Source organism: Manacus candei, unplaced genomic scaffold (assembly GCF_025592945.1).
Source record: "Manacus candei isolate 608988 ecotype Guabito, Panama unplaced genomic scaffold, ASM2559294v1 h1tg000080l, whole genome shotgun sequence".
Taxonomy (NCBI): Eukaryota; Metazoa; Chordata; class Aves; order Passeriformes; family Pipridae; genus Manacus; species Manacus candei.
In genome coordinates this window covers 218,999-236,093 of record NW_026138128.1, presented here as the reverse complement: position 1 = coordinate 236,093, position 17,095 = coordinate 218,999, and the positions used below count along the sequence as shown (strand labels likewise).

Sequence of the window (17,095 nt, the reverse complement as noted above, 5' to 3'; positions counted from 1 at the left end):
AGGGACGGGTGATGTGCTGCCTGCAGAGCCTGGCAGGGCTGCAGGATGTGTGCTGGTCACTCTGGGGACAGAAATTTATGTACTCAGCAATGGAGGTGTCTCCTGACAAGTGTTTCACTGCTCCCTCAGGGAAGTGCAGCTGCTTAAAGAGACTCAGCCGGGCAGTTGTCACTGCAAGCACTAAATGGAGCAGCAGAAGCTGGCAGGGGCACTGCTCCAGGGCAGACCCTCAGTAACAAGGGAAGCTCTCCCCAGACCTTAACCCCAAACACCAGGCCTTAAACCAAACCCCAGCCTTGACTCAAACCCCAGGCCTTGACTCAAAACCCTGACCTTTCTGCTTTTTGTGGTGACAGAACACCTGGATGCACTGCTGGGAGCAAGGCAGAAAGCAGTTTTTGCATACATTTCTCTGAAGCCAGAGACGAGGTTACTCTTTTAATTGAACAAATAGCATCTGCAAGCTGCTAGTCCTTTGAGAAGAGCCAGACAGCTCTGAGCAATGGAACAAAGGCCTGGTGAAGTGCTCTGGTTCTCAGCTCGAGGGCCACCACCACTTCAGAAGCACTTGATAACACTTTGCTTCCTGAGCTCAAAAGTATGATTGAAACCCAGCACGGAGCCAACTGCCAGGGTGAGGAGGCTGCTCCCAGCAACTGAGCACGAGGCTTCCACAAGCACAGCTCCACAGCTGCAGATCCAGGCACAGGCATTGGCGTGAGCGGGAGGACAATCTACAGGACCTGATCAAATGGTGAGATCTTGTGGTAAATGTCCCTGAGCATCCTGCCAGCGGCACTGGCAGCTCATCACCAAACACCGTGAGGGAAGCTCTGCCCTGCTGCCCAGGGGTCCCTGAGGGGCCTGGGGGGTCCCTGAGGGGCTGGGGCTCCCTGGCAGGGCCATTTGCCACAGGAAGCCCTGGAGATGGGGGACACTAAAGGACAAAGCATGCTGGAGAGGATTGCTCTCTGGAAGCGTGTGGTCATCATCACTTAGACAGAACTGGAAAGACCCATCGAGCAGCTTCCAGAAGTGCATCTCTGGGGTCCTCCAAGCACAGCCACAGCAAGGAACCGTGAGACAGCGTTTACATCCCAGTCCTTGTGAGGCATGGACCACCCCTGGGCTCCCACCCTGATCTCCCTCTTGTGTAACTGCTAAATGAGATGCAGTGACTGTTTATTAACGAAGTGCCCCACGAGTATCACTGAAGGTGTTTCCTGGAGATTCAAGTTTTGTGATCCATGAAGGAGGCACAGGTTGAGGTTGTAAGCACTGTTTTTCCTCTGACGTGTGTGGCCCCCGGTGTGTTCCTGAGGCCTGGCCCCAGCGGAGCTGTGCACCTTCCCTGGACCGCCGCCCGGCCCCGGCCCCGGCCCCGGCCCCGAACCCCGGCCCTGCCCCAGACCCCGCCCGGCCCGGCCCCGCCGGGACCCGAACCCGGGACCCCAAACCCGCACCCTCGGACGTCCCCGGGCCCGGCCCCACCCCCGAGGCGCCGCAGCCAATGAGCGGCCGCCGCCGCATCCGGGGCCCGCGCCCCCTGCCGCTCGCGCTCGGCCATGGCGGAGGTGAGCGCGGAGCCGCCGCCGGGGTCGCGCCGGGCCCGGAGCCGCCCCCGGCCGGGCGGGGACACCGCGACCCCCGGGCCCCCGAGCCGCGCCCGCCCGGGGCCGGGGTCCTACGGCCGCGGCGCGGGGTGATGGGGCGGGGCGGGGTCCCTCGGGACGCCGAGGCCCCGGGCGGCAGCGGGCCGAGATGCGGGGGCGGGCTGGGGCGGAGGGGCGCTGGGGCCGAGCGGGGGGCGCCGGCGGGGGCGGGCAGGGGAAGGGGCTGCTGGGCAGGACTCGGCGGGAGAGTCGGGGCGAGCGGCGGCGGGGCGGGAGCCCCGCGGCCTGACCCGCGGGAGAGGGGCCGGGGAGAGGCGCTGGAGGGGTCTCCGGGCCGGGGGCTGCGGGACCGCGGGGCGGAGAAGGCGGCGGGGCGGAGCGGGAGCCCCGAGGCTGTGGTCCAGCAGGGCCCGACAGCGGTGGTGTGGGGTGGCTGGAGCCGGGATCAGGAGTGCGAAGCTGTTCGGAAGGGCTCGCGGAGCCTGGAAGCGAGGGAGCCCGGGCAGTGGGAGAGCACGGAGGTCGGGGCCGTTGTAGGGGCAGAGCGCTGGGAAAGGTGGTGGGAACGGTTGGTCTGGGTGGCCAGGATGGTTCTCACCACCTCGATGAGGGGGCCAGGCAGGGACCCCCCACTGCCTCCCCTGTTGCCACGTCGTGTTTGTCTTGGTGCCTTGTGCCAAAACGTTTCTGATGTTGTTCTGCCACACTTAGAGCTGGTGATGCCATTCTTCATAGAGCCTTGTCGTGTTCCTCAAATATCCTTGACCTGTTGTAGTAGTTGTTGTGACACTTCCACACTTCATTTCCACCGTGATGCCCTCATGGTGACCATGACATGGAATAAGGGTACTGGGAAGGCATTGAGGTAGCTGGCTGCTCTGTGGCAGGATTTTGAATCTCTCCGAGGGCAGGGCTTCATTTCCAGGATATTTCAGTGTTATGAATGAGGAAGGTGGTGTCTGGTCTGTCAGCTCATCCACCGCAGTTTGGCCTTTGGTGGAGCACTAAGGCTGCTGCATTTGTTTGTGCCAGTGTTACTTGGGCACGTTGTTGGGCCGAAGTGCTGCCCCGGCACCTTCCACCTCTGTGGCTCACACAGGTCTGTCCTGGGGACATCCAGGAGCTGTCACTGGTGAAGTTTGGCTGTGGAGCATCTCTGCTGTGACACTGTGCAGGGCCCTGATTGGGGCCACTGACTGGGGCCCTGATCTTCCTGAGCAGTGCGGGAGGTGGCCTATGTGTCGTGTCATCTGTTCATTCTTTGCTCTTTCAGATGCATAACTTGCAGGACGAATCTGGTTCCATCTGTGCTGCTTCTCTCTGGCTACAACTCGAGTTTGTAGAAAATGGCCCCATGTCAAGGAGTGTGGACAAGGCAAAGGAACGAGGAATGCTTCTCACTGAGTTTGAAATACATGTTAGACGGGCTCAGGAAACCACATTAGTTATTAAGGAGTAACAATGGAAAGAGAAACCTCTTTTTCCTCATTTTTTTTCAGGAGTGGTTTCAGCCTGGAGGGTTTTCTCTGGGGAAACACAATTGGCCTTGCACTGGAAAATGGCTTTGTCAGTGCAGAAAGCTCAGGCTCTGCCTCTGTCCGTGTTCCCTAAACCAGGGCTGAGCTTTGTTCCATGTGCTCAAAACCTTGAGTCCACAGGTAGGGAGGGAGTGCTGGAGTCATCCAGAAATACAAATATGAGAGTGAGTAATTGATCAAGCTCTATGTAACTTCTGAGAGGAAAGTTACTCTTATGCCTGAGCACCATAAACTAGCAGGAGGAAAGCGGTGCTGGGGATGGTAGGAATTTAATTTCTCTTTTTTCCCCTCAAGAGTAAATGCCCCATGGGCATAGGAGCCAGTTTCCAGCATCACAGTGCAGTGTCAGAATAACTGGAGTTCCTTGCTGCGACCTTTCACGGTGATTGAATCGATCACCAGCAGTAAGAGCAGTGATGCCTGGCCCAGAATCACTCTCAATGTGTTTCTGGTTCATGCCATGCTGTTGCATTTCCGCCTCCTGTGTGATACTTGCACTTGAAGTGTCAGACTGCACTTACCTTCAGACAAAGTAACTCCACATTGTATGGCATTGGCAGCCAGTGCAATCAGGAATATTCTTTCTGTCATCATTACGTTTTTGAGCCAGACCTACCTTTCTGTCCTATTCCTTTGACTCTGACTCTTGTTTCCGTGGTCTTCTGGATTTGTAAGTAATCTGAGGGGTTGTTCAGTTTCACATGTATTTAAATTTGGGCATTTGCTTTGTCTGTCACTTGTTTCTTGTTTTCTCAGCCCCAGCACAGCAGTGCTGGTTATTCTGTGGTGGCTCCAGCTCATGGCATTCCCGTTTGTTCTAGTGCTCCATTAGTGCTTCAGAGAAATAAACTCGGGATCACTTGCAGAATTGTCACACTGTCATAGTGGCTGTTTCTCTTTATTTCAGCACGTGGTCATTAATAGGAGATCTCATCATTCCTGAAGTATTCTTGACACCTTTTCAAGCCAGCCCATCCATGCCAACAGTTTCAGTCCTTGTTTTCAGAGGCCTTTGCATGCAGTGACTTAGTGATCCCCGGGCAAGGAGGTGCCATCGATCGATAGATCATTGTCTGAGCAAAGGGAGTTCTGCAGATCGCCCAAGACCAGAAGGAGTAAGGGTAGACCACACCCTTTCCATGAAACCACAGTTGCTTGCTTGGAAGGATTTATCCAACAGGGATAGTTGGTCACGTTGCAGCAAAGCCCAGCAAAGGCACACGGACGCTTTTCCGAGTTATGGAGACATTTCCCAGTATAACCGTCCTCAGAATGGAGGCTGTCTGAATCCTTTCTGTGCCCTTCTCCTTTCATCATCCCCTAACTCTTCCTCCTGTTCATGGGCACAGTTGCTGGGCTCTCTCTGGAGCCAGAGTGGTCTCCGTGGGGGTTATCTGCTGGTAGTAATCAGGCACTTGGGGACGGTGAGTCGCAGTGCAGCGTATGCACCATATGGGCTGGAGGCATCTTCTTCATTGTTACGGAATTTGCAGTCTGTATGTTGATAGCTGAAGGCACTAACTTGGAACCCACAGTCTGTTGTGGCTTTTCTGATATATACTTTGCTTTACTGCTCTAGAGGATAAATTCTAATGTGAAGCTGTACTTTGTTTTCTTGTTAAGTAAGCTGTAAGAGCCTTGTATGGAAGCATTGTAGGTGTCCTGGCTCCCACTGAGTGAGTGAGGAGTGATGGTGCACAGCTGAGATTGTTAATGGCTAAGGATGTTACAGAGATGTCATTGGTGACTGGGGGACTGACACTGGGATTTTCTTCCACAGTTGGGTGCTCTCAGTCATGCAAAAGCTTTGGTTATTTACCTGCTTGCTCCCTACCTCGGCTGAACTTGATGAACAGCACTTCCATGCACAGCAGCCCAAGGAGCAGCAGATGTTCTGGGTTGTTTTCCAGGCCTCAGCCCATGCTGCTGCCTGAACTTGTAACTGAGCACTGAATGCCACACTGCAGGTGCCTGTTGGCGGTGTCTGCCTGGCTCAGCCTCTCCCTCCTTGCCTGTACCAGACTCCTTCAGTGCCTGCTCAGCTCTGTTTCTTTGCTCACACCCCTGAACGCCGGGGTGCGGTGAGGCGTTAGGGAGAAGCCAGCATGTTGTGGCCGGCTGCTTCGGACTGTCTCTCCAAAGGATCAGTCCCTAAAAATGCTGTGCTCAGACATGATGTGTGTGTTTAGAATAACAGCTGAGAGTCCAGGTCCTTCTTTTAAGGGAAGATGTAACTCACGAAGGTCAGGTCTTAAACTGGGGAGAGGATAAGTAGTGAGTGGAGTGCTGAAGGTAAAATGGATGAAACGGAAGCACATCCTCATGGAGTCAGAGACTAAGGGGAAGGTGAGGAGGCCGGTGGAGAGCAGGCTGGAAAGAACTGTTCAATACACCTCACGAGCTCTCTTTGTGCAGCACAGTTCTTAGCGCTGTCCTGTGGGGGGTTGGGTAACTTTTGCTTTGAACTTAATTGCATTTGTTGGTGGGGTTGAGTGGATGGAGGGTGTTGCATTTTTAAGAAGAGCTGTCTCAGCCATGTTCCTCTCTTTTCCTGAAGGCCTCAGTTGGCCGGCAGAGCCCGAGGGTGGTCCCATACCCAGCCCGCAGCCTATGTCCTGGAGAGCCCGCCCTTCAGAGTGCAGCAGGTACCTCAGGTCAAAGATGCCTCTGTTTGTTGGTCTAGTTTCCAGAGGAAACAAGGTCCCTGTGATCAGCCTGTCTATTTCCTTCTCCTTCCAGCACCTCCTGAGCCTGTTGGTTGATTTTCATACCATTTGACAGAGAAGGAAAGGCTTAAAGATGCCAAAGCTCCTACAGATGTCCATTTGCCCATTCTTGAATAAGGGGTAATTGCCCTAAAAATGCCCCGGATGAAGGAAAGCTGCAGTATGTGCTCACGTGTTGTGACACCAATGAATCCAGTCAGGAGAGACACAAATACTCAGAAACCTTCAGATTCAGCTTCCAGTCAGTTGTGGGACTCGGATGTGCAGAGAACCAGGCTTTGTGCTGACGGAGTGACTGCTGCCAGTTGTGTTCCCCGTCCCCCTCACTCCGTTCTGACTAGTCTCTTCCTCTGGTTTATCATGTCTGCACACACATAAGAAGGGATCATCCCTGGCTTTGTTGCATCTCAAGATTTGGTCTGTGGGGTGCTAGTATCCAAATTCTTATTCCTGCAGTTGTGTCAATGGGCTCAGCTGATCATCGACTGAACCTGGCAGAGATCCTTTCACAGAACTACGGTGTACGGGAAGAAAGGGAGGAAGATGATACTCAGGAGAAGCAGAAATCTTTAGAAGAGCTGGAGAAGAGTTTCAGTGCCTCTCAGGTAAAGGCAGCAGGGGAAGGGAAATTACCCTCAGGATTTGCTAGTTTCCTTTTACAGTACTGGTACCAAAAACCTTGGTGAGAAGCCCTGAGTCGCTCAGCTGGCAGCACGCTGGGCTCAGGTCACCCAACAACGAGTCAGGTTTGCATTTGGATAGGAAGGAATGGTTTTGAGGGCACACGACAGCAGTGAATTTTGGAGCCTTCCTCTGCCAAGTAGCCACTCTGGCAGGTTGTCCTGGCTCACCTTGGTGAAGAGCCATCAACTGTTGGGGCTATGGTCAGTGTTTCATAGTGGAGGAGCTACAGAGATAAGCTGACATGGTGCTGCTGTGGGTGGTCCCACAGAGACCTTGGTGGAACACAAACCATGTTCTTGGTGACAGGGAGTGTCTCTTCAGGCCAGACACAAGACTAATACAAGGATTTGCTCCTTCCCTTCCTCTGGTTAAATACAGATGTGCAGTTTGGCACCTTTTCACCAGCTTGAAATCTAATATAAAAGAGAAATGTATTTTAAAAATGCCCTAGACTGTATTGCTTTGGGGTGAAAGTTCCTGGCTTTCCCTTACCTTTAGAGGAACAGGTTTTGGTGGGTCCTGACAGACCCTGCCTCGGTCGTTGTGCAGTGTTACCCAAGGCTGCCCTGATTCCCTCTGTGTGTCCGTGTTCGTACAGCTGGTGGTCTGCTCTTGTGATTGTTCTATTCCTGATGCAGCTTTGTCCTCCTCTTGCTCAGAGCAGTGAAATGCCATTTGAGGAGCTGCTTGCACTGTATGGCTATGAGGCATCTGATCCTATCTCCGAGCAGGACAGTGAGAGCAATGACATCACTCCAAATCTCCCTGATATGACTCTGGATAAGGTGAGAGCTGCTGTTTGCCTTGGTGTTTGTTGCAGGTTTGTTGTGCTGGAGCTCAAAGGGCCTGAGGAGCTCTTTTCAGAGGAGTTTGACCAATGCCAGGGGAAGGGCCTGCCTAGGTCTAGTGTCCCAGAGGTGCAGAAACATGAAAGTAAAGCATTTAGAGACGGGAGAAAGAATATCTGTTTTAAAAAGAATTCGGTAAAAACACTTTATGGAACTTGGGTCGCAAGTCTTTGCACATAATTGTGGATCTGTGGAGAGCCAGGGAAGGTTTCTATTTTCCCAGGTGAAGCCATGGCTCCTCCTGTTCTGGCTAAACTCTGTAGAAATTCTTTTTTATTTCTCTCAGGATCTTTGAGATATTTGCTATGAGTGGAGCTCTACAGAAAGGGCCACTTGCTCATCCTCTCTGGCTTCCATAGGTAGCCACTCATGACCCTTGCAAAAGTGTTTCTAAGGAAAATAATCTGGGTGTGGTGGGGAATGTGAGAGAGAATGTGAGAGAGAATCTGTCTTTGGACAGGCTGTGGGAGGGTGAGGAGATCTCTGGATGTGGCCACTCTTGGCTAGAAATACTTTACTCTAGGCCTCGTTCCCCCTCATATATTTTTCTTAATTTAAAAATATTTTTCACTTTCTTGTTGTTGTTAAAAGGAACAAATAGCGAAGGATTTGCTTTCAGGGGAAGAAGAGGAGGAGACACAGTCTTCAGCTGACGATCTGACTCCATCCGTCACGTCCCACGATGCGTCGGACTTATTCCCAAACCAGCCTGGCTGTATGTGTCATAGTTCCTAAGTAGTTGCTGCTCACTTACATGTGATGGTCGGGAAATGCAGGGGAGGGCAAGAATGGTTTTCTTTATTTTGTCAGTTTCCTGACAGCAGATTTTCCACTTCCCTTCTGGGGGCTGTCCATAAATCTGCATGGCAGTGGCGTTGCTGGGCGTTGGTTAGGGCAGCATGGAGTGCAGACGAGCAGTGGCACGAGGGGAGAATTGTCTTCAGCTGTACCTCAGAACACTGAGAAAGTGGGAATTGTTTTGCTACCTGCTGTAATTACAGCGTGAAAGATCAGTACCTCCTCTGACACCGCTACAAGTAAATAAATTCAGTAGCACTAGTGGAGTGATACATTATGGCAGTTCCTAAATGTTGAAATATGTGGGAAGCCAAAGCAGGTGACAGGGACTCAGCAGGAAGTGATCTTATTCCTTCTGCTATCCTGCAAAATGAAAGAGTTTGGGTTCCCCAGGTTGGCCATCACCACCCAAGTGACAAGTGTACAAATTCTTTTATTTAAAAAGTGAGAAAATTAAAATACAGGTAAGTTGTCACTGCTGATCATGCTGAAAGGAACGTTAGAACAGAAAATGAATGGAAGGAGAGGGAACATAGAGCAACAGAAAAAAAAATCATAACTACAGATCTTTTCCTCTCCCACAAAGCAAACAACTTCCTTGCTGATGAAGACAAAGAGCCCTGTTCATCTCCATGTGCTTCCTCCATGGCTGAGGATTCAGAGGTGGATTCCATCCCATCCAACGAGTGTAAGAAGGTAAATGACCCGAGCACATTGGGAAGGGGAGCTCATGCAGTGCTCCTGAGTTTGAAGAAAGCGTGGCACCAAAGCACTGTAATATTTCCCCAGTCTGTTGCTCTGTGCCTTGCATTTTGTGGATGGCAGTGGCAGATGTGGGTCACAAGAGGGGTTTTTAATACAATCTTGAAATTATCTTCTGCTTCAGATATGGGAAATCTGTTGTGTCTTAGTAAAATAAATCTGCAGCCTGTAGCCCTATAAAGGTGAAATACTATGCAATATTCCCAGCAGGATTTACTGAGAGGGAACCATCTCACTAAAGAGAGGAGCAGGCTCCCAAATTCATCCTGGCTGTGAAGGTTGCAGGAGAGCTTTTGTGTTAAAAAGCTTTATCTCCAGCCTTAGCTGCTTGCCATAGATCTTTAACATTAAAACTATGTAAATGCCAAGGGTCACCATGGTATGATCTGGTTGGTAGTAAACCTTCTTAGTTACTCTATAAAATAGCCAGGGTTCACTAGAAATAATAGTGACGGCAGGGGCTACCAGTAAATACATCGGCCTCATGGTGGTGTAGTCCCTAAATCATGAAGTACAGTCTGCACGGAGCATTTTCCATTTCAGTTTACCCGCCTCTCTGTGATGGTATTTCAGGAGATCATGGTTGGACCTCAGTACCAGGCCACTGTTCCCATCCTCCGCTTAAACAGGCACAGGCAAAAAGGTAAGACAGCCTGCTCTTTGTGCCTTGTTTGTGTGTAGGGCTGCTGGCCCTGGATCATCAGTCCTGTATCTCCAGGCTTGGTGCCTCTCAGTGCTGACACCCAAATTTACAGCTACATCTGAGCTGGCTTAAATGAGCCTGATTGAATAGAGCTGGGAACACAGGTACGGAAGTCCTTCAGGAGGTACTCAAATTTAGTTGCCAGGATTAATTAATCACAGCAACAATCTTTGAGAACACGGTAACAAAAACTTTGTCAGCCAACTCTTCTGAAGCAATGGAAGTGAGCTGAGCCTGTTCTGAGGGCCCTAAAAGGGGTATAAAGAGCTTATCTGCCCCCAAAATCAGGGGGAAAATGCAGTACCTTGAGAGATGGTTGTCATCTCTAGTGCTGGGTTGGAGTACCAAGCAAAGGTTTCCTCCCTTTCCTGTCTCCCCCATGCATGTCCATGCAGACCATTTCTCAAAAGCAGCAGAATTCTCTGTTTGATTATCTTATTTCAGTGCTTTTTCTGTTAGCCTATGAGAATGAAGATCAGCTGCTTTGGGACCCAAACATCCTCCCTGAGAGAGAGGTGGAAGAGTTCCTGTACCGCGCTGTGAAGCGGCAGTGGGACGAGCTGTCCGGCAGCAGCCTGCCAGAGGGAGAGGTGGTGAAGGACAACGAACAGGTGAGCTCAGTGGCTCCTGCAGCCCATGCAGACCCAAGTGGTGCTTGCCTGACAGTGCCACATTCCCTACGGAGGTCAGAATGAGGTCTAATTCCAGTGATCCCCTGCTCCAGCCTCACAGATAAGTGAGGGTGTACTGCCCAGCTGCGGTGTGAGGAGGTCAGTCACCCTCCCAATGGGAAGACTAGAAAAGCCAGCAGATCAACCGTATCAGAGCAGCTGGGTTTCCTCTAAGTTAGCCTGGTTAGATTCTGGAAGTGAGTCTTCAGGAACACAAAGGCACACCTGTAATCTGCAGAGCTGCTGGTGGAACTACATCTCTCCAGTCCCAGGTTTTGTAATCCAGTGCCTTAAAAAGTGGAATAATCTCTGCTGATGGTCAAGCAGGGGTTAGCAGCAAGGTGGCTCCTGGGAAATATAAGTTTTATGAGACAAACGTGAGTCTTGAGCAGGCTGGTTTGTGGTGTGTTGCTCAGGTACATGCTGTGAGTGATTTCCTTCTGTTTCCTAGGCTTTGTATGAGCTGGTGAAATGCAACTTCAATGCAGAAGAGGCACTACGGAGGTTACGGTTCAACGTGAAGGTTATCAGAGGTGAGAACCCCCCCTTACTTGGGTTCTACCCCAAACATCAATGCACATGCAACTCTTTCTAGATTCTGTACATCTCCAATTCCTCTTTCTTTCTGCTGTAGATGAGCTTTGTGCCTGGAGTGAGGAAGAATGTAGAAATTTCGAACATGGCTTTAGGGTCCACGGGAAAAACTTTCACCTTATCCAAGCAAACAAGGTAAGGCTGCTCCCCCCAGCTTCTGCTGAGAGCAGGGGAAGGAGGCAGGTGCTTTGGCACCAGAGGTGTGCTTTGGGCCTCGGCTGATGCAGGGAGTTCAGGATTGCCGAGTTCCGGTCCCAGGCTTTGTGTTGACTCATGCCAGCAGGTGATGGGCTGTTCACTGCCCTGCTCTGCCTTATTTTCCAGGTGGGAGAAGTCACAAACACCACTGACCTGCATGAGTGATGTCAGTTAATTACTGATTAGCCCTTTCTGGAGTCTCAAAAGTTCTTTCCAAACTCTCAGCCCTTGCAGTACTTCTGTGAATGAGTGAGTTGAGCATGTGGATGTTTTGTAAAGTCCCCTGGGGTCCTCTAGAATGGCAGATGCTGTTGTAGGGAGAGCTGGGCCACGGGACATGCTGCTGTGCTGGGAGTTGGCAGAACCAGAGAGTCCAGTTCTACCACTGGTTAATTGTGGGCATGTTGATGCTGGCCAGTGAAAATGGATGCAGGTTTGCTCTCTCTCTCTGCTAAGTGTGCTGCTGCTGGAAGTGCAGGGAAGTCCTGCACGAGTGTACATGTCTGGTCCACACGGGTCTGTGAGAACAGCTGTGCACTGTGGGGAGTTCTTTCTCTGGCCGATCGCCACCTCGGAAATCTCAGTACGTGCTTCTGTTCTGCAGCATAGATGTGTCCATAGCAATATAAATTTCTGTAATGCACCTAATTTTCTGTGCTGGTTAAATGGGAAAATAGCTCCTGCTCCATGAGATACACCTCGATGCGTGGTGTTCTGACTGGGATGTTTCTCCTCAGGTCCGCACCCGGTCAGTGGGCGAGTGTGTGGAGTATTATTATATGTGGAAAAAATCAGAGCGCTATGACTACTTCACTCAGCAGACTCGTTTAGGAAGGAAGAAGTACGTCCTCCACCCTGGAGCCACGTGCGTGGAATATTCTCACACTAAAATTAGTAATATTAACCTCCCAGTGAAGATTCCTGCTGCAAAGCACCTCCGCTCAATAGACTGCACCTTCTTCTCTAGAAGGTTTCTTGGGTGGGAGGATGGAGGGATGCACGGGATGTTCTCAGAACACAAACACTGTTGGTGTGGGGAGGGAAGATAAAGAACTCATTGCTTGGATGTGTACTTTCTTGTGTCAAAAATAGTTTTGTTTCAGACAAATGCATCCCGCAAAAGTTAAGGCTGGGGTCAGGGATTCATAGCTGATTTCAAGGAAAGAACTCAGTTTGATGAGGTTTTGGGAAGGGAGCTTTTTAAATTCAAACCCACTATTTCTGATGGTTTGGAATCTGAATTAATTTCCCTGCTGTCGCCCTTTGAGGCAAATTCTTCCCTTTGAAATGTATGCTAATTACAGAAGATACTTTTCAAAATACATCTTTTCAAAAAGGTTGAAAGTGAAATGTCTTAAAAGGTCAAAATGAAATATTGAAGCTGAATCAATTAAAAACATTAGATGAAGGCTTAGATTTTTTTAAAATTCTGATGCAAGAGAGGAAAATACCTGAAACCTTAAATTCTTCCACGGTAGGAAAATATGTTCTCATCACTTGCTCTTTGCTGACACACTATGGACCCACTGCAGTCATTCCATGAAACTGGGTGTTCCTGGACATTTGACCATTTATTTCCCTTTGGAAAAACTGGGGACAGAGCTCTCCAGGAAACTAGAGAGCCTGTTCTGATTTGTCATGGGCTGGTCTTGGCCATGCTGCCATCAGCTCCTCAGGGCAGAGTCTAAACTGGGCTCTGCAGACCAAGAAGGGATGGACATTCATTCTAGTGATGTCTCTACAGTCCCGTTGCTTTATTTGTTGATAGGTTTTAATCCCAGTCACCCTTTTTCCTGCCTGCACTTCTCTGCTTAGAAGGTGGTGGCAAGGCTCTCTCTCTTTCCCCACAGAGATTTCACTGACAATGACCTGGATGGGGTTGAAGTAGAAAACACCAGTCGTTCCCGGAGCTCCCCACCAATTCCCTCTGCAACTGGCTGCCTGAATGCTCACTTTGGTCAAGATCAGATAGCAATAGAGAGCACAGGTAACTTCTTTTTGTTCTGTCTGCCATGGGAATCACTTGCCTCCCACACTCAGTGGCACAGCCCCTCCTTTGCCTTTCTCCTGCTGCCATTATCCTGCTGTTGCTCTTCTCCCTGCACCTTGCTGGTATGCTCACCTTGCCCCCTGTTAAATACCAGCCTGTGCAGGTTTTGGTGTGAGCAGAAGAGTCTTGTCTGTCTCTACATTGACCAGGGGTTACTATAAAACAGTTGTTCCTGTGTTGGGCTCAGAGGGGTGGCCTAGGTCATTCCCAAAGCAAAACTTTGAGTACCTGAGCAAGGTGCTTCCAGTGCACTGACACAAGCAGCTCCTCCAGAGACTGGGCTAAGGCCCCAGAAGTCAGGCTGTGGGTGCAGGCTGCTTTCAGACAGAGCTGGCTGTGAGAAGACTCGCAGGGAACCCAACATGGGTTCATTCCCTCACTGTCCTACTGCAGATGAAGGCTTTGTGTAGGCAGCTCCCAGGAGTTGTTGGCATGAGGGGATAGGATTTAGGATTTGGCTTATCTTGGAATGTGTCTGTGAGGTTTCCTTTAATTTCCATAGAAACACTGATGGCCTCCCATCTGCTGTCGGCATCTTGCCTTTCTTTGGTACATGCTGGCAGGGATCTTGATTGCTATAATAAAGAAACATTTGTTTCATCAAACAAATACTGTTGTGATTAGCTGGGGTTGACCCGGGTGTTTGTGCATTACGGACTCACTGTAGCTTTCTTTCCCTTGCTGTGTCCTCTTTCCTCCTCTGTGCGTGCAGAGCCCCTGAGCGTGGAGAGCACAGCCTGCAGCCTGGGCAGCATCAGCGAGTCGGGGCAGGGCTACGAGTGCAGCACCCCCTCAGAGACGAATTGCTCCTTTGACCCCACGGAGGAGACGTCCTCAGGCGCTGTCTCAGCGTCCTGCCAACGACACACTGTCCCCCACTCCGAGCCAGAGCTCTTTGCTTTGCCGCCGGCAGGACCAGGACTGTCAGAGAAGCAGGAGACTTTGCAGAGCTCTGGTGAGACGATAACTATGGACTTCACTCTCCCTGCAGACATTAATGAGGGGTTGCCTTTAATTGCTGGCCCTGTGGATTTGGACAGAGACCCAGAGGCAGTGGTGGCCCCTGCGCAAGTGTCCTTATCGGTCACAGATTTTGGTCTCATTGGCATCGGAGATGTAAATAGTTTCCTGACTGCTCATCAGGCTTGCCCGGCACCTGTGGCTCAGTCAGAGCCTCTGTCACAGTGAGAGTCTCCAGTCACAAATTTGTCACAGACCCAGCAAGGACTTTGACCTGACTGAGTGAAATCCTGGAACTTCCACTGTCCTGTAGGGACAGTTTGGAGCTGTTGGTCAGAATCCGTCTTTCCATCCTCCTCGATCCAAGGCTACAGTGAAACCAAACACCTTTCTGCTCCAGTGTATCCTGACGCAATCACGCAGAGTGATGGCTGGCTTTCCTGGGGGGGGAGGTCCATCACCCCCTCTTCTGTTGACCACGTATCACCCCAGGTGACGCCAGGCTGCTCAGAGAGTCCCTGCCTCAGGACAGGGGAAGTGTCCCTTGGCCCCAGTGGGACAGTCTGAGGGCAGAAATGCTTTGAGAACAGGGCTGTGTCTCTGTCATGTTGAGGATGCAGTTCAGGGGTCGGAGAGCTTGGGAGGTCTGCAGGAAGCACAGCCTGCCCAGGCCGCAGGGCAGTTCACTGCAGAGACGGGCATGGCAATGCCAAGGGAAGCTGAGGAGTGTCTTGGCCCTTCTCCCACAGGCAGTGTGTTGCAGTAGGAGTCACTTACTGCAGTCTTCTCCCAACAGCTATGGATCATGACAGGCAGAAACACTGCTGCTTCCAGCCTCAGGCAGCTCTGTGTTCCTGGTGCCCACTCTCCACCAGCTGCAGGTGGGTCATGGCCTGGTCCAACCCTTGGGCTGAGGCATCAGGTCTTGGAAGGGGATGCTGTGTGGTGCAGCAGCATTGTGTGCACTTGAGTCCTTCTCACCTTCCTACGCAGTGCTGGCCCAGGGAGAATTGGTATGGGCAGAAATAAGAGTTTCTAGAGCCACAGAGTGATGCTGGCCCGGAGCACTGTGGTGCTGCCACTTCTGCTGCTGGCAGGGAATGACCTGATCCTCACCTACTCACAGTGCAAGAGGATAAAATGCAAATGAAAACTTCTGTAACTTCCCAGTTTGTTCCAACAATTTGTCAGCAGAGGGATGAGGTTACTTAGCTCCCAGAGTGTGAAGCCTGGGACACTGGTGCTAGCTCAGTCTCAGGCAGGGGAGCACACCAACCCTGGGCATCCCTGCCCCTCCCTCACAAAGCAGACTGTTTTCTGAGAGGAAAGTGTGTCTTTACTGCCATGCTCGGGGAGGTGACATGTAGCCCTGTGTGGTGATGAGGTACTGCCTGCCATGCAGAGCCACGGGGGCCTGTCCATGGGTGTGCCGGGGTCCAGAGCTGCTTTGCTTCCCACATGTGTTCCAGGTCTGGTGTTTGCCACTGGCTTAAATCCAACGTGTTCTCATTCCCCTTTTTCCATGCAGAGAATGCTCTCCCCTCACCTGCTGAGCAAGGCCCTCGTGCAGATGGTCCCTTCCTCCAGCTGTGTTCTGCAGTTGGGAGGGGGCTTGGGTTGAGGGTTTTTGCTTGCTTTGGTAGAGGCCTTGGGGCTGTGACTGTGCACTTGGCTCTGCTGCCAGTGGATTTGGCAGGTACCTAAACCCACAAGCCTGCATCCTCCTTTTACCTGACCCTGGGAAGTCGTGCTCAGCCCCGCAGCTGGGGCACAGAGGCAGGATGAAGCAGCCTCATGGGACGGCAGGATTAGACCTTGTCTCATCTCCTAAGCCCCAAATCTGTTCTGTGTGCATTTGCTTCAGTCCCCAGCACTGCTGGGAGGTGCTGAGCCTCAGGCACAAGCAGCTGCCTTCACCTGGCACCATTTTGTCAGCCAAATGAGGTTGGCAGAGGCCTCCCCTCCAGCTGCTTCCAGTGCCTGCTCCATAGTGGAACTGCCCAGGCTGTGATTCCCCTTTCCTGGGGACAAGAGGAATCTCCTTGGCTGAAGGGAGAAGAAGAGGCAGGGTGAGAGTATGGGTAGCCCTCCCAGGGAGGGCCAGGCCTTGGCATCTCCTCCATCAGTTGAGAACATTCTTAGTTTTTCTGAAACCATTTTTTCTTTGGTTTGTTTCAAGCCCTAATGAAAGGAGACAGGAGCTGGGGAAGGCAGAAATCTCTTCATGTCTTTCAGTGTTGTTTACAAATTTGCATGGGGTCTTTCAACATGAGTGTGGGCTTTATCCACATAACTTTGAGGCACAGGGGTGGAAAAGGCTGGGACAGGGAAGGGGGAGTCACTGAGGGGGGAGGTTTGGTTTTGGTTTTTGTTGGGGTTTTCTTTTTCCTTCTTACAAAGCACATTCACTTTGAGCCGCCCAATGCTGGACTCTTCTCCCTTGCCCCCCAGCCCTACACTGTGAAGTGACACTGCCTTGAAGACCCCTCGCTGTTATTTATTTAATTAAAAACCTAATTTGAAAGTGAGTAAGAAGCCTGCCTTCTTTTTGTAGACCAAGATGCAACAGTCCCACGTGTCGTGATGGCAGAAGCAAGAAAAGGGGTCTCTGCCTCCGCTGTCTGATCCTGTCCTGCCCTGCAGGCAGGGTGGGACACCCTGTGCCAGGGATGCCATCCCAGCCTGGGAGGACGCCCAGCATCCCTGGCTGAGTTTTGCCCCCTGGCGCTGTGGGTAGAGGGTGCTGTTTGTTGCTCTTACAGGTGCCCCAAGTTCTCTGAACCCATCAGCCTGTGGCAGGCCCGTGGTGGTGGGAGGCAGGGGTCCATCCATGTCTCACCACTTCAGCCAGGAAAAGCATCCTGGGGGTTCCTGCTGCAACTGCATTGTGTTTCCCCACCACAAAGCCCCTCTGTCCCATCAAAAACTCTTTAAATTCTCTTCTCCTGCT

At 51.5% G+C, this 17,095-nt stretch overlaps 1 protein-coding gene across 7 annotated transcripts; it reads left to right on the top strand.

Annotated features, from left to right (window-relative positions):
- The first annotated feature begins 1,554 nt into the window (after nucleotides 1–1,554).
- Nucleotides 1,555–16,653, top strand: MIER2 (MIER family member 2). 7 transcript variants are annotated; one of them, XM_051810895.1, is made up of 13 exons: nucleotides 1,985–5,497; nucleotides 5,709–5,796; nucleotides 6,334–6,482; nucleotides 7,221–7,346; nucleotides 8,001–8,124; nucleotides 8,794–8,903; nucleotides 9,543–9,612; nucleotides 10,132–10,283; nucleotides 10,795–10,876; nucleotides 10,978–11,072; nucleotides 11,873–12,000; nucleotides 12,986–13,122; nucleotides 13,898–16,651. In XM_051810895.1, exons 1-13 carry the CDS (start codon nucleotides 5,453–5,455, stop codon nucleotides 14,371–14,373), a joined length of 1,782 nt encoding a protein of 593 aa, XP_051666855.1. In that variant the 5' UTR covers nucleotides 1,985–5,452; the 3' UTR covers nucleotides 14,374–16,651. The 7 variants fall into 7 exon arrangements, with proteins under 7 accessions (XP_051666858.1, XP_051666857.1, XP_051666855.1 ...); XM_051810898.1 differs by lacking the exons at nucleotides 1,985–5,497; nucleotides 5,709–5,796 and adding an exon at nucleotides 1,555–1,574 and having other exon boundaries at nucleotides 10,117–10,283; nucleotides 13,898–16,652; XM_051810897.1 differs by having other exon boundaries at nucleotides 1,984–5,796; nucleotides 10,117–10,283; nucleotides 13,898–16,652.
- The last annotated feature ends 442 nt before the right edge of the window (nucleotides 16,654–17,095 follow it).